General features: G+C 46.4%; 1 protein-coding gene across 2 annotated transcripts in view; it reads right to left on the reverse strand.

Annotated features, from left to right (window-relative positions):
- SLC30A6 (solute carrier family 30 member 6) overlaps positions 1–25,170 on the reverse strand; it is a 58,869-nt gene extending 33,699 nt beyond the window's left edge. Inside the window, exons 1-8 of one of the 2 annotated variants that reach the window (XM_088477419.1) lie at positions 24,915–25,170; positions 21,618–21,704; positions 19,591–19,675; positions 8,463–8,505; positions 6,497–6,562; positions 5,837–5,917; positions 5,169–5,204; positions 4,331–4,425 (exon numbers count right to left, since the gene is read on the reverse strand). In XM_088477419.1, coding sequence (XP_088333545.1) covers positions 4,331–4,425; positions 5,169–5,204; positions 5,837–5,917; positions 6,497–6,562; positions 8,463–8,505; positions 19,591–19,675; positions 21,618–21,704; positions 24,915–24,917 — 496 coding nt within the window. In that variant the 5' untranslated portion in view covers positions 24,918–25,170. Of the gene's footprint in view, positions 1–4,330; positions 4,426–5,168; positions 5,205–5,836; positions 5,918–6,496; positions 6,563–8,462; positions 8,506–19,590; positions 19,676–21,617; positions 21,705–24,914 lie in introns of those variants that run through there. The other variant, XM_088477418.1, reaches the window with a different exon arrangement.
- Between the last annotated feature and the right edge of the window lie 685 nt (positions 25,171–25,855).

A 25,855-nucleotide genomic window follows, 5' to 3' on the forward strand; every position in this document is an offset into this window, starting at 1 on the left:
ACCCCGCCTGAAGATAAGCCAGTACCCTGGAAATCCTAAACACCTTAGGATCATACTTCCTATGGGAACACCATTGACCAAAAGAATACCAAACTCTGTAATAGATGAGGGCAGAGGCAGGCTTCCATGCCCTAAGCATCGTTTGAATTACAGAACTGGAAAAAACCTTTTGCTCTTAGGATGGAAGATTCAAGAGCCACGCCGTCAAAGCCAGAAGAGGTAAATCCGGATGCCGGCAAGGACCGTGCGTCAGCAGATCCTCTAACGCAGGAAGAGTATACGGACTTCCTACGGACAGATCTGTATGTCGTGAACCAATGACGTCTGGGCCAAGCCGGAGCCACCAGTATTACTTGAATTTCCTGAGAACTCTTAGGAGGAGAGAAATCGGAGGAAAAAGATATGCCAGCTTAAAGTCCCATCTTACTGCCAGTGCGTCCACGAAGGCTGCTGATGGATCTCTGGACCCATACCTGGGGACCTTGTGGTTGTGACGTGATGCCATGAGATCTGTTTCTGGTAGACCCAATTTGTTTACCAGTAGCTGAAACGCTCTCGGATGGAGAGACCACTCTCCGCCGTGTATGTCCTGGCGACTTACGAAGTATGCTTCCCAATTGAGTATTCCCGGTATGAATATTGCCAAGATGGCCGGAAGATGACATTCTGCCCAAATCAGAACCTTTGTCACTTCTTTCATGGCTGCGTAACTTCTTGTGCCTCCCCGATGATTGAGGTAGGCCACTGTAGTCGCATTGCTGGACTGATCTCGACCAGCCTGCCCTGAAGCAGGTCCTGTGCCATGATAAGTGCCTTGTATACTGCTCGCAGTTCCAGAATGTTTATTGGCAGATGACTTAATGATTTGTCCATCTTCCCTGAAAGGTGTGATGACCTGTCACTGCCCCCCATCCGCGAAGACTGGCATCCGTGGTAAGAAACACCCAATTTGGAATCCACAATGGGTGCCCTTTGTTCAGATGATCCTTTCTCCACCACAGGAGAGAGTGACGAACCTCTGTAGTGAGAATGATCCTCTGAGACCTTATTAGATGATACTGTCCGTTCCACTTAGAGAATCAACTTTTGCAGAGGCCCGGAATGGAACTGAGCATACACCACCATGTCGAAGGTGGATACCATTGATCCCAGGACCTGCATTGCTAGCAGAATGGATACCCTTCGCTTGCGTATTTGCAATGACAGGGCCACAATCTTGTCCTCTGGCAGAAACACCATTTGTGCCCGAAAATCCATCAACGCTCCCAGATGTACGATCTGCTGTTTTGGAAAAAGTGATTTCTTCCAATTGATTATCCAGCCGTGCTTTTGTAGGCAGGATATGGTCAGTTGAAGATGGCTTTGTAAAACAATCGGAGTCTATGCCAATATCTGAATGTCGTCCAGATATGGCAGAATTCTGATTCCCTGATGCCTGAGATAGGCTGTCATGTCTGCCATTATTTTGGTAAATACCCGGGGAGCCGTAGATAGGCCAAAGGGTAGAGCCTGAAGTTGGTAATGTTGCTGAAGGACAGCAAACTGTAAAAATTGTTGGTGGGATGGTATAATAAGAACATGCAGATATGCATCCGGAATATCCAGGAAAACCATGTAATCCCATGGCTCCATTGCCAAAATAATTGACCAGAGAATTTCCATACGAAACTTGGGTACATGGATAAACCTGTTTAGAGTTTTTAGATTTAGTATAGGGCTATAGGCCCCATTCGGTTTCTGAACCAGAAATAGATTGGAATAACACCTTCCCTGTTGCGACACAGGAACCGAGACCATTACCCCCGCCTGCAGCAGGGAGTGAATGGCTTCCTGAAAGGCCAAGGCCTTGACCGCATCTGATGAAAGATCTGTGCAAAAAAACTTCTAGGCAGGATGCCTCCTGAAGGAAAGGGCATACCCGAGAGACCACTTCTCGGACCTAGGCATCTGTTGTTGTTGTTTGATGCCAATAATCCACAAACTGAAGAAGTTGGCCTCCAACCCTGGGATCCCCTACGAGGAGGCCCGCCCCATCAGGCCGAGGGTTTGTCGTCTGGTTTAGAAGCTGGACGTCTTGCCGGACCAGACCTGCTGATTTTGAAGCCGCCAGAGTAGCTATTATTTTATCCAACTCTGCTCCAAAGAAGTACCTTGTACTCACTGATCCTGTATCAGCTTTCCAGGTCTTCCAATACCCCCATCCATTCTTCAACAGCTTTGGCTACCAAGGCTCCAGCCATAGCTGGACGAGTAACAGTTCCAGATGATGAAAATATTTCCTTAAGACATGCTTACATTTTTCTATCTGTGGAATCCTTCAGAGAAGATGCTGACGGAATAGACAATGTAGCATTTCTGATTAAATGTGTTACATGAGCATCCACAGTAGGAGGTAACTCCCGCTTAGTACATACAGAAGCTGAGAAAGGATACGACGATGTTATTCTTTTTTTCACATAAAATGGTTTATCCGGGTTACCCCATGCCTTATCCATAAGCTCAGTGAGCTGTTCAGATACAGGAAACTCCGTTTTACCACCTTCCGGTGGCGATTAAACACTGGAGCCTTCCTTACTATGAGCAGGTTCCTCATCCTGAATATCTAGGGCTGATTTAACTGCCCTCACCAAAGAAGGAACATCCACTGTGAACGGATGGTCCTCCTCCCCGATCTAGACCCTGGAGAAGAACCCTGCGCATCATCTGATTCCGCTGATGATGCGTTTGAATCCATATGTTGAGCAGACTGATAAAAATGCTTTCAACATTAGATGGTGCCATACTCTGACTAGAATGGCCATAAACATCCTTCCAGGAAGGACGCATAGGAGGTGCAAACATAGCATGCTGTGGACACCCCATCCAAGGAGGCATCGTGGGAGCAGCCATACGATCCACAAACTGCTTCATTACCTGGGTCAAAGAGGCTACCCGAGAAGGCTCTTGTCCAGAGACAGGTAAACTGGACTGGTGAGGTGGCTCTTTATAACAGACAACACACAAACCATCCTTTACGTCCTGAGATGACACATAAGCCATACATGATTTACATGAAACCAGCACAGGGGGCTCCCCCTCCTGTTTGCATTTTATTACCTTTATTGAACATGTCAAAAGATAAAGGGAGTGTTATGTGACAGCCTTCACAAAATCTTAAATTAATGCAAAGTACTCAAAGAAAAACCTCCCCCCCAAAAGGATGGAGAGAAAACAAATAGCGATAGTTATATTTGACAGACAGTAATAAAAGATAGTGTCAATAGCAGCTAGTAAACAGTCACATACAATGCATATGTAATATAATTACAATGGACTATAAATCAACTACACAAACACCAGGAATGGTAGGATATAGAGCCCTATTAAACCTTAACCATGGGAGAGGTATACAAGGAGATTGACCCAAACCCTCCTGAGACCAACAGCTACAGCAGCGCACTGATAGTGGACCGTGAGCGTCTCATATATATACGTAGAGGGTAGGCGGAGCAACCCAGATACGTGAAACCCTTCGTAGGGACTGCGTCTGGGTCCGAGCTGCTGGGGGAGCGCCTACCTCCCCTAAGCTGCGTCAACCAGCCGGGTACGCTGGCCTCATGGCAGCAGAAGATTCTGCTGCCGATCCACGGCATCAGACGATAAGGCCCTGGCTGTTTAGTGAGGACGCCGACAAACCAGGGCTCTGACTGCAGCGGCTTCTGGTGCGTCTCTGACACCAGAAGCAAGGACTGCTGCGCGCAATTCCCCGTAAGCAAGGAACCACCTTACCTAACATCTCAGTGCGTCCGGGTCGCAGCATTACTGCTAGCAAGCTCAGCCACGATCCGCCGGAATCATCAGCCCAGTTACTGGTGTTGCGGCCCAGCAGAGGTAGATGGAGTCGCAGTACATGCGTCTTAATTCAGCCGCTTAGTACAGCCAACCCAAAAACATAGAAGCTTAGGACTGCCTGAGCAGTCCCCTGTTACAAAGGTGTCTTGATCCTGCTGCACCAAACAAACAACTGAAGGCCTATGGCTAGGGGCGGGGTATATATGGAGGAGGACCCAATGCATCCTGGTACCTGAAGCTTTAACTGGTTGGTGCCTGGACCTCTCCAACCATAATATCACCCCTGGTATCACTGTGGATCCCTATGGACACTGAAGAAATAAAAGACAATAACCAAACTTGACAGTAGTATGTTTCAAGAGGCTAAAAAGACAAATGTAGTTTTAACAAAAACTATATTGTATGAACCACTGTGAATATATTACATAAGCTTTCTTTTAATTCGGTGTTCAGACCGTAATAGTTTTTTTCACCCACTGCACACAGAAACTAAACTCACCTTCTGAAACGTAGGCAAAAGGTTTATTTTTAACAGAAAGCATAGTAAGTAGGTTGAAAAACAGGGCCACAAACGTTCCCACAAGCAGACGACCTCTGGAAGAAAAAAAAAAAAGATATACTGTTAACATGGTTATCACTAATATTTCACAGTCATGGTTTGCTTTCTGAAGAGGTACTAACTACAGCAATGCATGATGGCAGATGCAGGGGAAGAGGACAGCAGATCACCACTAATAGTCTGTTGCATCTTCCAAATCCATTAAAAGGGCCCAGCATGCCAGCAGTTATCCAGATGCTCTGCCCAAAAGGGTCTGAACCACGAATAGTTCCAAACTACGAATGGGACTAAATTTGATATTGGTCCCAACATCTGATGCCCGTGCTGACTGGCAGAACTGACCCATGTGCAATCATTTTTATCACTGTACTGATAAATTCACACTCTGGGGGTGATTCAACTCAGCGCGATGCTAAATAGCCCCGGGAAGAAGTTCCTGGAGCTATTTAATTCACCTCGCTGTTAGCCCGACTAAATGATTTCTTCTCGCACCCTCCTAAGGGTGCGAGCAGAAATCCAACTAAAGTGCTGGCCGCGATCTGTTTTTCAGCTTAACACTGCGCTAAACAGCCTTGTGGTCTGCATTTTAGTCGGAGAATGCCAGTTACCGCAACTAAACACTCTGCTTTAGTCTCGTTAACCGGCAATAGTCCATCAGACATTTGTATTAGCATAAGGCAGTAAGTCAGGCTACATTACTTCTGAATCAGAAGCAGCCACTTTATGTCCAGTCCCAAATATTCATGTAACTTTACAGCAATATGACCAAGACACTTACGTGTGTATCTCTGGCTGCTCCAAAAATCTTTCAGCACTAGAAAATAAAACATAATAATACACATATTTATCAGTTATGTGGGTTGTTGACCTTTTTCAGGTCACTACAACTTCAATCAAAAAAGTCAGACTACCGTTACACCACAAATATTACACAAAATCAATATGTTGCTGCCATGGATTTGACATGGAGAGATTCTGCCTGCATGGTGCCATTCCAGGCACCCTGCTAGCCAAATATAGGGGCCGTGGGTGAGCAGTGGTGCCGCCGCAGGGGTCTGCATGTCGGCTATGCTTGTACACTCCTTTTTACAGCCCCACATCCAAGAATATAAAACATATAAACATTAACTGCAGATGAAAAATAACCTCAGTTATGTTACTGATTTCTCCAGAATAGTGTAATTCAGCCATCGCACTGCGTGTATTGACAAAAGCACTTTTAGACTCCGTGACACAGCATTGTCATGCTTTAATAGTTTACTACTGTACATACAACCACCCCTGCGAGTAACTCAACAGAACAAAACATAGTAAAGCAGCTAATAGTCAGTGCTCAGTCAGTTACACTACCTAGTTAAAATGTTAGTAAAGAATTTGGAAATAAGTCACACTGCTGAGGTCACAGGACTGGCACCTACATTAGGAATTGTTCATACGGGCACCTACCTTTCTTTCAATATAAAGAGTGCACCAAGCTGGGCCAGAACTGTAGAGGCAAAAACTGCTAGTACTTCCAACCGTTCAAACCTGCAACATATGCAACACAATGGAAGATGTGTCTGGCTTTTTAGGACAAATATTCTTATTTGTAAGTAAATAGATACATAAATAAATACATTAAAAATGGTTATGTACTATCATAGGGGGAAGAAGACCAAATCAGAATAGGAAGTTTGAACATATTGTTATTTGTTAGTCATGTTTAAAAGACAAAATGTGTTTTTTAGATATTTTTCCTGCTAAGTAAAAAGAGGTCCCTTCAGCTTGAAATGAAATGGATCTGAGTGGCAAAAGCAAGGTATACTTTCATATATCCAGGATGGCTTGGGCCATTAGTAGCGGGTCATCCAACAAACATTTTATTGATGGGTAGAATGTTGCTAAATTAGAAAGTTCTGAGGAGAGAGGGCTGGAAAGGTTTAACTGTACATTGTTATCCTTGCCCTGAGCAGCCAAAACGGTGAGAGTCTGCGGGGCCACTTACAGAGGTGGGGAATAGTCATAGAATAAAACATCCTCTGTATTAGCTCATTGTTAATGCTGCTGTCTCTATGTAAATATACGTTATGCCCCAAAGTCATATACATCAAAGCAATAAATACGTACCCAAATGAATATGTAGGACTGTGTTTTTTCATCATTACCCAATAGCTTATCAAACATGTTATTATACTAGAAAAAGAGAGAAAATATTGGTTTAGCAGTAAAGGTCACTGACATCAGACTATTTACATAGCGAGAACCTTTACACCAGGGGTATTCAACATGCGGCCCCTCCAGCTGCTGTGGCACTACACATCTCACCATGCCCTATTAGGGCACGCTGACCCTGTGGTAGGGCATACTAGAATGTGTAGTTCCACTGTAGTTGGAATGCCTCTGATATACACCTTTAGCTCCTTACGATATTTGGTGGTGCTTAGTGAGCAGGAGGGACCGTATCCTACTATCACTGTTGAAATACATATAAAAAAATGGAATTCACATATGTTTTTATATGTGAATATTTAAGGAAGCAGTTAAAAAAATATATATATATCTCTGACCAACCCACACGGCATGGGAAAAAGTGCTAGGACTGGTGGGTCTCATCTACACGCTTCCCTTTGCACCATTACACCAGCTCTGAACGAGACTCTCCTGCGGCGATCACAAACACTAGCCGCTGATACCTGGACAAGCACCGCTGTTGTATTTACAGTTTTACTTGGTGCACAGCATATGGCAGACTGCTGCACACCAGTGGCTTTACACAGACTGGAATTAACAAGTGTGGGACCTGTTGACTGTCTGGGCACTCAATTACTGGTCACATATAGAGCTTATTCTGCGGGGAACCTCTGATGGGTGCCGCTCAATCTTGGATCAGAAGTCCCAGTATACCTGCTGTCAGACAAGACGACATTAATTATCTGTACAGCAATAGAGCCTTAATAGCTCATATCAGGAAAGCTGGAATCAGTTCCTATTAGTATAGTTCTATTTGGGAAATATTAACATTGTCAATTTCCAGCTATATTTTTTTTATCATTGGATGATATATTACAGTTCATGACCCTGGGGATATGCCGTGGAGAACTGCATTATAAAACTATGCATCTGTACTGACACATTACAGTTACTATGGGCCTGATTCAGATCCAGTCGCAAGCACTGAGCGCTCGCAACCGGGTTGATGGTGGCCCAGAGCGCATGCAAGCCGTCGCTCCAGGTCTCGCACCAAAGGGGGCGTGCTGTCGATGTTGAGTGACAGCACGCCCCCTTTGGTGGGCGGGCCGGGGGGGTGGCTGCCCAGACGGAGGCGTTCCCATGAGAACGCCTACCATCTGGGGGCGGCCCCACTGACTGATGTCAGTGGGAGAGCTTTCGGCTCTGTTTGAGCCGAAAGCTCTCTGGGGCTTGCGGCCACGAGACCCTACCACAAGGGTCTCATCGCAAGCCCGATGGTCTTGGTCTTGACCATCGCGACCATCATCCTGGCCGCTCGCATTAGCTGTGGGTGGCAACCGAGGAGGCCGCTCCATCAAAAAAGAAAAAAAAAAAACACCCTGATTCAGAGCGAGCACTCTGTCAGAGCGTCCGGCTCTGAATCAGGGCCTATGTGCCCAATTGTGGCTGATTGGGTCATTGGATTCTAAAACGATACAATTTATATGGTGCCCCTGAAGTCTTTTTCATAAAGTATTTATGCTGATCTTAGTAATATATTTTTTTTAATTTGCTGACTATTAGGTTATTGTATTTAGTTTTGATTTTAAACAGCATATTCTGATTTATTTTTTTACTTTCTTTGGGTTGTTTGAATAAATACATTTGCTATATATATGTTTTGTTTTTTTTTAAGATACCAGACTCATTTATTTTGTGTCATTACACAAATGTTGGTCAGTACAATTCTCCTTTCTGTCTAAATATAACTATCCTTAAGGAGGAGTGCAGTAACTCTGATATTACTGTAGACCTGCATTGGTGTTTGGCTGACTGGCGAAACACATGACATATCTTTTATTTACAAGTGACTAGTGCCATTGGATCTAAAAATTATTTTTCCTTTTTACAATATCGGTCTTACCTGAAAAGGTCAAAGATGGTCAGATAGGTGTAAGCAGTTAGAGCTGAAAAATAAATACCTGATATTACAATGTTTATATTGGGTGCGTGCATCTAGAGTGCGTACGTTATTGTGATCATTTATTTACTGAGTGCCAGCATACTAAGCAACACTTTGCAATTGGGAACAATCATAGTGATAATACAACAAACAAAGATGTAAGAGGGTCGAGCACGAAGAAGACAATATACAGGCAATTGACTCATGCGGGTAAGAGTCATAGCTACAGATTGCCTATTGGCCCGGGTGGTCACAAGTACATTACGCATTTGAATTAACTTTGCCTAATTTTTTTGTTGCATGTATTGCCTATTGGTCTAGTCAGATTACACAGGGAAATGTACTTAGTAAGGCATTAAGGTACAGTCACACAGCACTGTTGGTTTGAGGTGACTAGATTATAAACCTGGGTACACATTAAGCGATATATCGGACAATACATATCGGCCACATCGCTAAGTGCGTACGTGTGATTGCGCGCTCCCATACAACTTTTGTTGCATCTTCTGATCTGCTATGCATGCACGACAGATCAGAAAATCCGACGGCCACCACCATACTTCTGGATGCGGCTTGGAGACGAAATATCGGGAAATGGTACACCAAATCGTGCAGGGTGTAGGGACCACCTGATATGTCACTCTGTCGCATCTGCCGTCACTGGGTACACATATTGTCTAGCTTTAGAGTAAAGAAAAAGAACAGCTTGAAATGAATTGTGTAGACAGGTGGTAATTGGGCACAAAAGCCTTTGGCGGTTAAGAAGATGGCTTGGGAATTTCATACACATGATTAAACGTTTGAAGGCTCGGTGACAGTGTCATTGCAACAGGAACAGAAACCCATAGAGTGGGTGCAGCCAGAAAAAAAGCCCTGTAACTGGGAATAGAAGCAGTTTTTTTGAGGTGCAGATCTTGGGAGATATTTTAATGCAAATAAAGACATATGTGGGGGTAGTTTTGTATGTTAGCAGAAGTATTTTATATTGGATTTGGTAAAGTAATGACTATAAGGCTAGGCACTGACAGCATGGAGGAGCAATAGAAGAACATTTTACACTGAAAATTAGTCCAGCTGCTGCATTCAAAATGGATTGTAAGGGTGAGAGTCTGGTTAGATGAAGACCAGTAAAGCTTTGCCCTAGTAATTAGAGAGAATAGGAGAGCATCAGCTAAAAGTTTTTGTAGCATCTGGTGCAGGTGTAGCAGAGGCGTCAATAAGAATCGAGTAACGGCCTTTAGATTTAGCAGTAATGAAATCATCATCCACCTCACCCAGTGTAGTCTCTGACAGATGAAAACAAAAGCCTGGCTAAAGATCATGCAGCAGGGTGTGGAAGGAAAAGACATTGGTTCAGATGTATTAAGCTCTGGAACGTGATAAAGTGGAGAGCGATAAACGACCAACCAATCAATCAGCTTTTAACTGTCATTTTTCAAACACAGCCTGTAACATGACAGTTAGGAGCTGAGTGGCTGGTAGTTTATATCTCTCCAATTTATCACTTTCTAGAGCTTAATATTTCTGCGCCAGTGTGAGGTGAATGTAGGTAAGCCGCTCAGGCTACACGGAGGGACATGGGAGTTGATAGATCTGACAGTAATCTGAAGGGGAATTTGCGTCAAAACTATGTTTTTTCAGAAAAGGGGTAAGAATAATATGCTTGGATAATGATGGGAAAGAAGAGATAATATGAGATATGGTAAGAACTTACCTTTGTGATCTCTATTTCTACGAAGTCCATAGGGTTCCACAGGATACCTTGGGGTATAGGTGTGACGTCAGTCATTGGGCACCATAGAGTTAAGCTTTCAGTCTCCCAGTATGCACTAGGGTCCCCCTCCTATACCTCGCCCCCGAGCCAAGGCACCTCAGTTAGTTACCAAGCCATAGGCCAGAGGAGGAGAAGGAAGAGAGAGAAAGAAGATCTGGATACACACAAGAATCACACTCTCACCAGAGGGAGACGGAAAAACCGGTGACCAGAACAAAGCCCATCTGCAGCACAGGTGCGACAGGGCGGGAGTCCTGTGGAACCCTATGGACTTCGTAGAAATAGAGATAACAAGGGTAAATTCTTACCATATCTCATATTTTCTACTTCAGGGTCCATAGGGTATCCACAGGATACCTTGGGGATGTCCCAAAGCAGTATCCTTTAAGGGTGGGGACGCTCCTGTGCTGAAAGGAGAATCCGCCACCCGAAGGAAGCATCCTGAGAGGCGAAGGTGTCAAACCTGTAATACCTCACGAAGGTATAGACAGAGGACCACGTAGCAGCTTTGCAGATCTGGACTGCAGAGGCACCACGTCGAGCTGCCCACGAAGGACCCACAGACCTAGTGGAATGAGCCTTCAAAGAAGGAGGAACCGGCAGACCTTCATGAAGATAAGCTTCAGAAATAGCCATACGGTCCAGGCTGCCAAAGTTTGCTTTGAAGCAGGCCAACCCTTTTTACGGAAGCCATAAAGGACAAACAAGGCGTCCGACTTCCTAAACGAAGAAGTGCGGTCAACATAAGTCCTTAAGGCCCGCACAACATCCAAAGTGGCCTCACTCACTGAAAGGCCAGGTGAGTTAAAGGCCAGAACAACTATTTCCTCGTTAACATGAAACTGGGAAACAACTTTGGGAAGAAACTCAGGCCGAGTGAGGAGCACTGCCCTGTTCCCATGAAAAATCAAGAAAGGGGGTCTACAAGAAAGAGCCCCTAAATCAGAAACATGTCTGGCCGAAGCTATGGCCAGAAGGAAAACAGTCTTAGCTGTTAGCCATTTAAGATCCACTGAGCCCAGTGGTTCAAACGGCGGTCCCTGGAGAGCCCTCAGGACCACAGCCAAATCCCAAGGCGCCACAGGTGGAACAAAGGGTGGTTGAATGCGGAGAACACCTTGCATAAAGGTGCGCACATCCGGGATTGTAGCAATCCTACGGTGAAACCAGACAGACAGGGCCGAAACCTGTACCTTCAAAGAAGCAAGGCGAGGCCCATGATCTAGTCCCGCTTGTAGGAAGGCGAGTATCCGAGACAGACAAAACTCCCGCGGTGCATAACCTCTCGGTCGACACCACTGGAAGAACGTATGCCACACGCGATGGTATATCCTCGCGGAAGACGGTTTCCGAGCTCGTAACATGGTACGCACTACAGAGCTGGAAAACCCCCTGGACCTCAACATGGCTGTCTCAACAGCCACGCCGTCAAAGACAGCAGAGTCAGGTCCGGGTGAAGACAAGGACCCTGCGACAGAAGGTCCGGTCGTAGCGGCAACCGCAGAGGACTGTCCACGGACAGACCCTGAAGGTCTGAGAACCAGTGCCGTCTGGGCCACGCGGGAGCTATCAACAGGAGCGTCCCTCCTTCCTGTTTGAATTTCCGGATTACCCGTGGCAGAAGGGAAACCGGAGGAAACAGGTAAGCGAACCGGAACGTCCACCGGACGGACAGAGCATCCACCAGAGACGCCTTTTCGTCTCTTGTGCGAGACCCGTACACCGGCAACTTGTTGTTGTGCCGGGACGCCATGAGGTCGATCTCTGGAAGACCCCACTTGTCCACCAGCAGTTGAAAAACGTCCGGGTGCAGAGACCATTCCCCCGAATAAACGTCCTGGCGACTGAGAAAGTCCACCTCCCAATTTAGCACTCCCGGGATGAAGACAGCTGATATGGCCGGAAGATTGCGCTCCGCCCATACCAGGATCCGAGACACCTCTACGAGAGCCGCCCGACTTCGGGTTTCTCCTTGCCGGTTTATGTAGGCCACGGTGGTAGCGTTGTCCGACTGGACCTGCACTGGGCGACCCTGGAGAACCCGATGTGCCTGCTGGAGGGCATTGAAGACCGCACAGAGTTCCAAGATATATATTGGAAGCTCCGCTTCTGTCGGAGTCCACCTGCCCTGGAACAAGTGTGGACCCGAAACTGCTCCCCAGCCCCGAAGACTGGCATCCGTTGTCAACAGGACCCAATTTGGTACCCAGAACGGACGTCCCTTGCTGAGATGGGTCGTCTGCAACCACCAGGCAAGGGACAGGCGAACCTCCGGGGTGAGCACTATCGTCTGGGATTTTAGAGACTGAGGCAGCCCGTTCCACTTGGACAGGATCAGGTGCTGCAGAGGTCTGGAGTGAAACTGGGCATATTCCACCATGTCGAACACCGACACCATGGAGCCCAGTAACCTCATCGCCGAGTGTAGAGACACCCGGCGGCTGTGCAGACAACTGCGCACCCTTGACTGTAAAGCAAAGATCTTTTCCCCCGTCAAAAAGATTCTTTGCTGTCCCGAGTCCAATAAGGCTCCGAGGTGCAGAATCCGCCGAGACGGGATTAGAGTAGGGATGTGCAGGCTCGGATAGGTTAGAGTTTGCACGTGGAGTTCGGATTTTTCCCTCCAAAAAAACGGAACTCAGAAAGAGGCAAAACGTCATCTTGCATGGACGAACATCATCATTCCTGGACAAAAGTCCAGGAATAATGATGTTCGTCCGTGCAAGATGACGTTTTGCCTCTTTCTGAGTTCCGTTTTTTTGGAGGGAAAAATCCGAACTCCACGTGCAAACTCTAACCTATCCGAGCCTGCACATCCCTAGATTAGAGTGGACTTCTGCCAGTTTATTAACCAGCCGTGCCGTTGCAGTAGCGCAATGGTCAGGTCCAAGTGGCGCAGAAGGAGCTCCGGAGATCCTGCCACTAATAAAAGGCCGTCCAAGTACGGCAACATGCGGACTCCCTGCAGCCGCAGAGAAGCCGCCATAACCGCCATCACCTTGGTGAACACACGCAGTGCTGTTGCCAGGCCAAAAGGCAACGCCCGAAACTGAAAGTGGTCGCTGCGGATTGCAAACCTGAGGAACTGTTGATGGCGCAAAAGAATAGGGACATGCAGGTAAGCGTCCTGTATGTCCAATGACACCATGTAGTCCCCAGGTTCCAGCGCCAGAATGATGGACCGTAGGGTCTCCATCCGAAACTTCGGCACCCGCAAAGACTTGTTGAGAGCTTTGAGGTTGAGAATCGGACGATACGACCCATTGGGTTTCTGCACCAAAAAGAGATTGGAATAGAAACCCCTCTGGGAGAATGGAACAGGCACTATAACTCCAGCCTGGAGCATAGTGTGCAAGACCTTCCGCAGCTCCGCGGCCTTGTTCCGGTCTGATGGTAGACCCGTGGTGAAAAATCGAGCCGGGGGTCTGTGCCGGAAAGAGAGGGCGTACCCGTGGGAGACCGCCTCGAGAACCCAAGTGTCTGTCGTGGTGACCGACCAACACCGGGCGAACTGCAGCAGGCGGCCTCCCACTTTGGGATCCCCCAAAGGGAGGCCCGAACCGTCAGGCCGCAGGCTTGTCATCTGGCTTAGGGGCCGGACGTCTGGTACTCCATGCCTGCTTCCGGGGCTTGGCCGATTTCTTGGGACCAGCCTGTCGGGGAAAAGACTGTGGTATGGGCCTGCCCTGGGCCCTATAAGACCGAGAGGACGATGGTCCTGAACCAGAAGGAACAGCGGCCGACGGGAGACATGCCGATTTGGCTGCCGCCAGTGTGGCTACATTCTTGTCCAGATCTGGACCGAAGAGAACTTCTCCGTTAAAGGGCAACGCCTCCAAACCCTTTTTGGAATCAGCGTCCGCCTTCCAGGATCGCAACCACAAGGTGCGACGAGCAGCCACCGCTGCTGAAGAAATTTGAGACACCAGGGTACTAATGTCTAAGGCCGCCTCGTTGATATAAGTGGCCGAATCACGGAGATTACCAATCAACTCCGCCTGTTCAGCCGGACAGTCGGAATCGAAGGACGCCTCCAACGAATCCGCCCAGCGCTCCATAGCTCTGGAAACCCAGCAAATGGCCATAGCCGGCCGCGCTGCCCCCCCCCGCAAGGGAATAAGCGGACTTCAGGCAGATCTCCACGTTGCGGTCCGTAGCATCCTTAAGGGAGGACATGGATGGCATTGGTAATGTGGTACTACGGAGAAGACGTGTCACATGAGAATCCACCTGTGGAGGGGATTCCCACTTAGCAAAATAATTATCCGCGAACGGATAAGCCACTGCCAGGCGCCTCTGCGGCTGATATCGCTTGCCAGGCTGTTTCCACGCCTCCTCTAAATGGTCCACCAACTGACCCGAAAGAGGAAAGACTGTGGCGTCACCCTTCACATCTTTAAAAAAGGCATACTTGGATTTAGCCGCTGGGGGAACTTCGTCCTCAATCACCAAGGCTGTGCGGACTGCCCGAATAAGTCCAGGAATATACACCTTGGACCTAGCGTCTGCGTCCTTAGTATGGAGAGGTTCCTGATCGTAAGGATCCAGAATCTCCCCATCATCAGACGTCCCTTCGTCATCCTCATAAGGAGCGGACAGAGACGCCACCGGCCGTTTATGTGGCCGCATCACAGCCTCCCCCTGCAACACATCCGACAAGTGCTGTACAGAACTCGTCAGGGAGTTAACCCACGCCGGCTCCTGAGAAACCGGGAGAGGGGAAATAGGGAGACTGCGGGGTGCCACCAATTGTCTTGGGAAACCCTGCATGGGTGACGACACCACTGATTGCTGGGACAAACCCATCTGCGTAAACGCGGGCTGCGGAGCTAACTGGCCCACTAAGGTTGTAAGCGCCTGAGCGAAACAAGCCCAGGGCGGCTCCTGTACCGGTGCTGTAACCGTAATAGGCCGCGCCATTGACAAACACTGCCGGCAGAGGCCCTCTGCACTACCTTCCCCCTCCGATAAAGGTACTTTACACGTAGTACACTGTAGCCAGAGAGGAAAGTCACTTTCAGACATGATGGTAGAAAGTATGTGACCCCTCTCACCAATTGTTTTAAAAAGGCGAGAGACTACCCTGCAGCACCGCAAGGGCTTTAGCAGAAAGAACAGGGACAGTAATAAGGCTGACAGTCAGAAAAGAAAAGTACAGGCAGCAGCGCTAGCACAGTCACATACAATGCAAAGAAACTCAATTCCTGCACTAACCAGCGCTGATCAATCAACTACACAGACACAGTCTGGTAGGACACAGCGCTGCATACACAGACCTGACCACAGCGGAGGAGAGGTATGCGGGGGGACCCAGACCATGATGCCTCCGTCCAGACTTCCAGCAGCGTTCACCATGCGTTCTTGAAGATGGCCGCCGAGGAGCAGAGAGGAGGCTGGCCTGGGGGAGGAGCGCTGCCACAGGGCCAGTCGGCGTGTTGCAGAGGGGGCTGTGTGCAGCGGGGGAGGCGCCGGCTGTGAGACAGGGAAGGCGCGCTCCCCTGGCATGCATTTAACCCCTGGGACGCCGCAGCGCTACCGCTCGGCTGCGGTCCACTGTCCCAGGGGGGTAGTGGAAGCGCAGGTTATACAACTGGCTCCACGATGCAGCCAGTCCCCAGGGAGCCCCCTGCCTGGGGACTCTGGACCATGTAACAGCGGGGACCCACCGCGGGACCCCGCTGCTTACCTTGCTGTCCCCCTTGATTCTGGCCATGGTCCGGAACATCTGGGGTCACCGCTAGCTGTGACCCCAGATGCTCACCAGCATCCCCGGATCGGTACCGGCGTTCTGGTACAGGCGGGGGTGTAGGGAAGACAGCATGGACGTCAGGACTGACTGTCCATGCTGTACTTCCAGATGTGCAGCCACAGCTGCATGCAGAAAACTTCAGAGGCTCTTCTTAGCCCCTACTCCAACAGGTGCACCAGACTCCGGCCGGGCACCAAACTAAACTGAGGTGCCTTGGCTCGGGGTGGGGTATAGGAGGGGGACTCTAGTGCATCCTGGGAGGCTGAAAGCTTAACTCTATGGTGCCCGATGACTGACGTCACACCTATACCCGAAGGTATCCTGTGGATACCCTATGGACCCTGAAGTAGAAAATAGCAATTAGGTAAGGCTCGGATGAGCATAGGAGACAGAACACCTAAATTTTGAGGGGATGTGCTTGAGTGGGCAGGGAGGAGAGTGGGAGCTGAAGACTTCATGTTCATATTGGCATAAAATGAGGAAAACTGCCAGAGGTTGCAGAGAAGGAAATGAGCGCATTGTTGTTGCTTGGGGAGGACTAGGACATTTCTCTTTGGCTCTGGTCACTCTTCTGTCCGTGAAGTAGAAAGCTATATGTTAGGGAACAGTAATGGTTGGAGGGGTAACTGTGGGAGGAAAGAGATGAGATTTAAATGTAAACCAAGGCATTTGGGGTTCGAGGCCCTGGACAGATATGAGAGTGGGGAAATATATATTCATATAGCATATAGGAGAGAAAGATATATTCATCCATAGCATGTGGGAGAGAATAGAAGATAACGGTATATTTCTGGAAGTCGGGAGACAACTAATACATTCGCCAGAGACGTTCTACTTTGTGGTAGAGTTTTGAGTTTCTTTAGTGTGCCACAGATGAGATCAAAATCATAGCAGACCAGAAAGAATAGAGAATTTTCCCAGATGGGGACAGGAGAATGTAGATATCAGGGAAAGAAGTTGTTGCAGACAGATAGAGAATGGTTCAAAATAAATTGTACTGAGATCTCCGGGAGTATGAGGAGGCTTGGTTGAGCAAAAGAAAGAAGTTAAAGTAGTGAAAGAGAGGTTGCAGGTGATTGGAGTGACGGAGAGAAGGGAATTAGTTCACAGCAACAAGTGTAGAGAAAGGGTTCAAAATCCTATTAGTTTTTACTTATAACTTCCAGGGGTATATTTACTAAACTGCGGGTTTATAGAAGTGGAGATGTTGCCCATAGGAAGCAATCAGAATCTAGCTATTAGTATTTGGACAATGACTATATTGAGAATACAATGCCAGCACCAGTATGCACACGCCCATGTAATGCTAATTGAAGCATTTTAACCGTATCAATATTATAACATTAAACATGCTGCTTTCACATTATGTCTATAGTAATACCACCAAACCAGTTAAAATGCTTAAGTAGCATAACAATCGCCCCAATATTGTACTTTCAATATAGGCAGTGTTGACATACTGACCATCGACCTGCTGTATGTATCCCCTCCATGGGGCACATTTAAAGATTTATAAAACTGATGAGAGAAAGGCAAGATATTTAATATTTGCAGAATAACAGTAAAGTACGTTGGAGGGCCATAGTACATGTAGAAGGATGAAGAGGTAGAAAAGATGATACTATATTTTTTGTGGTGACAGTTTGAGGACAATGCAATTTAGGAATGAAAATAGGAAAGAATGCTCAGAAGTGTTAATTGAAGGAGGGCAGAGCGGGTATAATATGCCTAACATTGTGCAATACAAGACTCCCTTAGAGTTACAAGAATGTTTTAATTAAAGTAATGCCGTGGAGTGATAGCAAGAAAGACAAATTGTTATACATTGTGGGATTTCAGAGGCATTTGAGAATCAGGGACAATGGCAAATAAACAGATGGAAGTAGTGAGAAATAAAATCGACAAACACTGTCCAGAGCAGTGAGATTCTCAATGTAGTTCTAAGATGTAGCAGATGAGCACTGTTTGCTGGCGGCATTCAAATGTTGTTCAGTGCTTATTCAAGTGTGTAGTTTATCTGTGATTTCCGTCACTATTGCACGGTTCTGGGACAAAACACATACAACTAATAAAGCTAGATTTGCAATCCAAATCCACACTTATCCACCCTACTCACTACCTCCATGGCCCATTCCAGATTCCCTGAGACACATCCAGGAGCTTATTAAGCACATTCTAAACTCTGCTAAATGCCAGATTGCACTCAATACTGACCCCCTTCATATACTTCCACCATCAATACTATTTGGTAGAGCGACTGTGTGGAAAGCATCACAGCCACCCTGCCAACACCACTCTGGTTTATGAAAAGTGATCCCCATATTACTGAACCCCACATGATGAAAATACAATCCAAGAATGTTGCGATTCCCCTTCCTCGAACCTTGCCGTTGCAGAGAACCCTCTTCCCCCAATCTGGGTTTAAATTATTTATCTGATGGATGCTTCGCTAAATTATCATTTGTACTCAAAATCTATTGTACATGCCTCATGCATTGTGATCACTTCCCTCCACTTCTCATCTGTTCCCTGTCCTTTCTCCTGTGTCCCTCTCCCTCTCCCTTATTTTATCTTCTTTAACCTTTTTATATGCATTTTACATGTAATGCTGCTTCCTCTGTCAGTCTTTAAAACAAAAAACAATTATAAAAAGTTATTGAAAAAAAAGGTGTGTGCATGTTAAAATGTGCACTTAAAAAGGTATTTGCACACAATATTATAATTATCTCAGTAATGCTTCCTCTAGTACAGGTTGAGTCTCCCATATCCAAAATGCTTGGGACCAGGGGTATTTTGGATAACGGAATATTCTGTATTTTGGAATATTTCCATATCATAATGAAATATCTTGGGAATAGGACCCCAATATACACACAGAATGCAGGTAATTTTATACAATATTTGCAATAATTTTGTGGCTCAAGCAAAGTTTGTGTACAGAAATGAAATTAATTTATGTTTCATATACACCTTATACACACAGCTTGAAGGTAATGTTATACAATATTTTGTGCCTTAGACAAAGTTTGTGCACATTGATCCATCAAAAATCAAAGGTTTCATTATCTCAGTCATGCCAAAATAATTCCGTATTTCGAAATATTTGGATATGGGAGACTCAACTTGTAATGCCTTATATGGTTAAATTGTCAAATGGACACTAATCAACATGCCCCTTACACATTCCCTTATCAACATTATAACATAAGCCAGTGTTGGCTAACCTTGACACTCCAGCTGTTATGGAACTACATAACCCAGCATGCACTGCTACAGTTTTGCTATTAGGGCATGCTAAAACTGTGGCAGGGCATGCTGGGATATATAGTTCCACAACAGCTGGAGTGTCAAGGTTAGCCAACACTGACATAAGCAGTGCAAAGTATTCCTAAAATTGGATATAACATGCACATTAGATACTTTCCAAATTGATAAATGAAAGCATTCATTAGTTCACAAACTCATTTAACCAATCATACATGAGCCCTATGTGGCTGACTGTTGGGAGTGAGAAGAGTAGTTTAACCCCGTATAAAATAGCTGTATACATAAAACTAATCACATACCCATACTATTTGTGGAACTGCACCACGTGAGCAAGAATCCTGTGCAGACCAAATTTATTGCACCAAACAGCAAAATCTTCCATGACTGAAAATAGAAAGCAGAACTCTGTTTAAACAATATGAAAGGTAGGTAATTGTATCCAACTATTACATTACATAGAAATGGCTGATACACACCTAGGGGCAGATTTAGAATGGCACGTAAGTCTGTTTTGCAGGTGGATCATGCGATGTTCAGTACTGCTGAGCGTATGCAAATATGGGTAATTCTGAGTCATAAACATCTCAGTTGCTACTGACACTTGTGGCTGAATGGGCATAACTGGGACTGCACATGTAGGCCAAGTTTAGTGAAGGTGTGTAGACAATGCTGAGTTGTGCAAACAAAAACATGTGCCCGATATCAGACAGAACTCTTGCACCAGGTATGGGGCTGGTTCAAGTGAGAGCTGAGAATGATGATGGTTATTTGAACAAGCATATGGCTAGGGGTATAGTTGCAGTATAGATTAATATCCGCATTTAGGCCCTGATTCAGAGCCGGACGCTCTAACCAGAGCGCTCGCTCTGAATCAGGGCCCACCTCCATAAATATGGAGCGTCCTCCTGGATGCTCGTATAGCTGTGGGGCACCACCCACAGCCTATACGAGCGTGCAGGATGATGGTCGCGATGGTCAAGACCATCGCGACCATCGCCAGTGCGAGCAGAAGCCTGCGGTTGAGTTTCTCAACCGCAAGGCCAGGAGTGATTTTGGCTCTATCAGAGCCAAAATCACTCCCACTGACATCACTAGTGATGTCAGTGGGGCCGGCTTCTGACGGTAGGCGTTCCCTTGGGAACGCCTCCGTCTGGCAGGCACGCCCCCGGCAGAGCCCACCAAAGGGGGCGTGCTGTCAATCAACATCGACAGCACGCCCCCTTTGATCAGACACAACGAGCGAAGGAAAGTCCTTCGCTCTTCGCGTCTCGCGCATGCGTACGACGGAGCTCCCTCCGTCGTGCGCATGCGCAGTGCACACCATCGACCCACTTGCGAGCAGACAGCCGCTCGCGAGTTGGTCTGAATCAGGCCCTTAGTTCCGTGCATGTAGTGAGAGTAATTGTGCCTAACTTGCATGCACATCAGGAAAATGCATAATGAAATGTTGCTGTGAATTAGCCCTAATGAATCAGTTTAAATAAATGGTTGATGACACCACACTTTAAGGTTTCATCTTAGTCCTGCAACTAGAGTATTGTAGTACACACCAAGTTAAAAAGGCGTACCATCAATTTATTGTCTGTTGGGTCATCGGCCAATAAAACATGGACATGCTATAACAATAGAGATGTAGTCTAAAGTGGGAACTGATCACCAAAACATTACAATGGATTAAACATTTTAAATGAACAGTGTACACTCATAAAAACAGTTGTACAATTAACAAACTAAATCAGTCCAGTACCTATCCTGTCTGCCCGTCTGTCTAAACCAATGTCTACAGTAAGTTAAGGCAACCTGCAGCACTCCCAATAGAAACTGTGCAAATAAGTGAAGACTTGCACCAAGATCTAGGATCCAAACAACTGCTGTAATCTCAGCAAACGATGCTGCAGCCTTTACGATTATTATAATGATATTGCAGTGATATTGCATCACATACAAAGTTACCAGTCCGCTTACCATGTCTGTGGTACAGTCAGCAAGAGATGCGGGCTGTACTTTTTAAACAGCTGATAAAAAGGATATCAATGGGCCCTATAGCATTAGCATGTGCTGACATGGCAATCACTTCAGACCAAAATGAAATAATGGTATTTTAACAATGCACAAAATCACTGAAAGAGAAAATATACTTCATCCTTTTATACATAAAACTTATATGTGTTGAACTAGATAACCAAGGGAAAGCATCATATTTTATTGGGTTCTCAGTCACTATTAGATTTGTATCAAGGTCTATAAATAATAATAATAATAATAATAATAATAATTCTGTACACCAAAATCCTTTAAAACTGTTGGGGTCGTAGCATCTACTTACTCGGCGATCTGCTGCAACCAGTCGAAACTCCTGTGTTAACTTTCCAAATAGAGAACGTTGTGTTTTCCGGAAAAGATATATAGTCCCCTTTACCAAAAAAGTAAACAAAAATATATAAAAGATATTACAATTATGTTTGTCAATTATTTGATAAAACTTAATATATAGCATTACCTATCCATGCAATTTAATTTTAATAAGTGTTAAACAACAATGAGAGAAAGTGACCTTTTTTTAAAGCATTTAGCTTCTAATTAATAAATTAAAGGGGACACCTCCAATAATGAACACATTTCATTCAATAGTCCAACAATACCTAACTATATTATGGGTTTATGTCTTTCAGTACTGGTTTCTTTCCCAGTTACAGTGACACTTTACATAAAGCAAATTTAGTAGAAACACATAGGGGATGACCCAATTCAGCAGGAGTTGAATAGTACCAGGAGGTAACAGCCTCGCGGCCAGCACTTTAGTCGGAGCGTGCCGGTTCTCTAAACACCCAGGTTAAGTCGCGAGAACCAACATTCACTGACTTAACTGCTTCCCGTCCGAGTAAACATTGTAGTGAATTGAATAGATCCCTCCTGACACTACAACTCTCGGTGAATTGAATTGCCCCCATAGAAAACCCTTGCTGTTTGGGAAGTGTAAAAAAAGCTTTAATATCAAAAGTTCCTTTCTGTTATTAACAAACTGGATCTGACGCAGCAGTGGACGCTAATGCGATCGCTGCTGCAATTTCGCACGGAACCCTTGTGGTGCCATGTAACTTAAAGATAAAAATAATAATTATGCCTTGGACTACGTAGTGAATAACCAGATATCAATTGTTAACAACACAAAAAAACTTACCACGCATTGTCATTTTTATAAAAATGTAATAGTATAATAGTAAAAGACCACAACTTAACTGGGACTTTGAACTTAGTCAACCTATGACTAACCAGATGGTGGTATAGAGGTAAGAAACCAAGCAGGTAAACTATGGCCCATCAGCTGGGTGGATGAGATAGGCAATCTATGGCCCATCAGCTGGTGTGGATAAGGTGAGAAACCTATGACTAACCAGATGGTGGTAACGAGGTAAGCAACCTATGGCTCTCCACCTGGTATGGATGAAGCAGGCAAACTATGGCCCTCATTCAGAGCCGCTCGTTAGCGGCAGTACGCTCGTTCCGAGCGATGTTTGCACATCTGCGCATGCGTACGCTTTTTAGTACGCATGCGCGAACCAGTCAGTGCGCCCGAAAATCCTTTGTACGCTATATAGCGAGTGCCTGCTATTTTGAGTGACAGAATGAGGCGTATGTGGGTGGTAACAGGGGAAGGTGCTTGAAAATGGGGAGTGGAGATCCGAACGCAGGCGTGCTTAAAGGTCAAAACGGGCGTTTTATGGGTGTGTATATTTAAAACAGCAGCGTCATTGACCACGTCACTGGGTTATTTTATAGCCAGAACTGCACGCAAATTTGTGGTAGCAAACACCAACCACAAGAATAGCGAGCAGTTCATACGCTGGTCGATGTACTCGATTAATCTAATAAATAGCGGACATGACGTAGGATGCGTGCGGCCAGGGGGCGTTTTTAACAAATAAACGAGCGTATGTTTTGCTCGTTCGTTCAGACTTAGAGGTGTGAACACACTGCAATGTGCGTACGGATCATTTAAATAGCCACCCCTTGATTTTAAACGAACGACCGCAAATAGCGTGCGGCTCTGAATGAGGGCCTATGGCTCCACAGTTGTGTGGATGAGGTAGGTAACCTATGGCTCATCAGCTGGAATGGACGAAGTATGTAAACTATGTATCATCAGCTAGTGTGGATAAAGTGGGCAACCTAAGGCTTATCAGCTGCATGGGTAAGGTATGCAACATATGGTTTACCAGCTTGCATGGGTGAGGTAGGCAGCATATGCCTCATCAGCTGGGTTTATAAGGTCAGCAAACTATGGCTAATCAGCTGTACAGATAAGGTATAGGACATGAATCACCAGCAATGTGGATGAGGTAGGTAGCCTATGGCTCACCAGCTTGTATTGGTAAGGTCTGCAGCCTATGGCTCACCAGCTTGTATGGTTAAGGTCTGCAGCCTATGGCTCACCAGCTTGTATGGGTGAGGTAGGCAGCATATGCCTCATTAATGTTTGCAACCTATGGCTCATTAGCTGTACAGATAAGGTATATGACATGAATCACCAGCGATGTGGATGAGGTAGGCAGTCTACAGCTGCATGGGTAAGGTCTGCAGCCTATGGCTCACCAGCTTATATGGGTAAGGTATGCAGCCTATGGCTCACCAGCTCATATGGGTAAGGTATGCAGCCTATGGCTCACCAGCTCGCATGGGTAAGGTATGCAGCCTATGGCTCACCAACTTGTATGTGTAAGGTATGCAGCCTATGGCTCACCAGCTCGTATGGGTAAGGTATGCAGCCTATGGCTCACCAGCTCGTATGGGTAAGGTATGCAGCCTATGGCTCACCAGCTCGTATGGGTAAGGTATGCAGCCTATGGCTCACCAGCTCGTATGGGTAAGGTATGCAGCCTATGGCTCACCAGCTCATATGGGTAAGGTATGCAGCCTATGGCTCACCAGCTCATATGGGTAAGGTATGCAGCCTATGGCTCACCAGCTCGTATGGGTAAGGTATGCAGCCTATGGCTCACCAACTTGTATGGGTAAGGTATGCAGCCTATGGCTCACCAACTTGTATGGGTAACGTATGCAGCATATGGCTCACCAGCTTGTATGGGTAAGGTATGCAGCATATGGCTCACCAAATTGTATGGGTAAGGTATGCACCATATGGCTCACCAGCTTGTATGGGTAAGGTATGCAGCATATGGATCACCAGCTGTGTTTATAAGGTTGGCAACCTATGTTTAATCAGCTATACAGATAAGGTATATGACATGAATCACCAGCGATGTAAATGAGGTAGGCAGTCTACAGCTCATCAGCTGGTGAACCATAGGTTGGCGGAGGAAGAAGGCAACCTATGGCTCATAACCTATGGTGGATGGAGTATCCAACCTATGTCTCACCAGCACACACCTGGTCACAGGCTGGCAAGGCATGATGCTGCCAACTTATATACACAACTGGAGAGCTCCATGATGCCAAAAGCCCGCCGCTATATATAGCCTAGATCTCCGTCCATATCAGGTGGACTGCTGTTCGTCTATGAAAAGCAGATAATATAGCACCACAACAATGACCACTGCCCAACATGTGATTCCACATCCCTCGCACACCGCATGGCACCACCGTCCGAGCACAGAGCACTCACCATGTTTAGGAACCTGGGGCCGGCCGCCGGAGGAGCGACAGACCAGGGGCGGAACACGTTGGCATGGTGATCAACTTTCCGCTCTTTGGTTGGCTAAAAGGAAAACGTCACTTCAGTACCAAATCATGTGACTATTGAGACGACCCTTTTTCTGCGACGTGGACAGAAGCCATCTTTGTTTTGGGAACAACAAGTAGCAGAGTCTGACAAATGATCGCAGCCTGACAGTCGTAAGCGCCTGGATCCAGCTGCGGTGTTCACAACGCGGATGTACTATTAAAGTTTTATGGGAAAAAAGTCCCTTTAGCGTCACTCGCTGCAGTCCCGCGATACTACTACCGCGGGATTTTTACCAGCGCATAATGTAGTGCCTCACGGTTTTAACCGTGGACGAAGTGTCTTATAACCAACGCCACCTGCACTTAGGTTATTTTTCCAGTTAAAATAGTCTTATTTTGGTACGTCCTCTTCTTTGCGGCCCCCCTGCTGGAGCCGTCAGTGCAGATACGGAAGTAGCGTAAAGATGAGGAAATACCATTCGCAGACCCTCCAACATGACCCATTCCATTAGGTACAAAATGCTCTGCTCATGGTCTTCCCTCCTAATTTATGACTGCCGACACCTGTGCTGAAGCGCCTGTCTCATCAATTGCCTAGGTCAACACAGATGGCTACAATCATACATTAGGTGGGAAGTCCAGGAGCAGTGCATTTTGTACCTAATGGAATGGGTCATGTTGGAGGTTAGGCATTCGGCCCCTTGCGGGCTCGCTGCACAGGCCACATGGATATATTCCAACTCCATACCCACTTGGATGGTAGGGAATGATGTTGGACTCTGGCTGATCATATCTGAAGATACGTAAGTACCGTAAAGATCAGCCAGTGTCCAACGTCATTCCCTACCATCCAAGTGGGTATAGAGGGGGAATATATCCATG

The sequence above is a fragment of the Taudactylus pleione genome, unplaced genomic scaffold (assembly GCF_031769625.1).
Source record: "Taudactylus pleione unplaced genomic scaffold, aTauple2 ptg000201l, whole genome shotgun sequence".
NCBI classification, from domain to species: domain Eukaryota; kingdom Metazoa; phylum Chordata; class Amphibia; order Anura; family Myobatrachidae; genus Taudactylus; species Taudactylus pleione.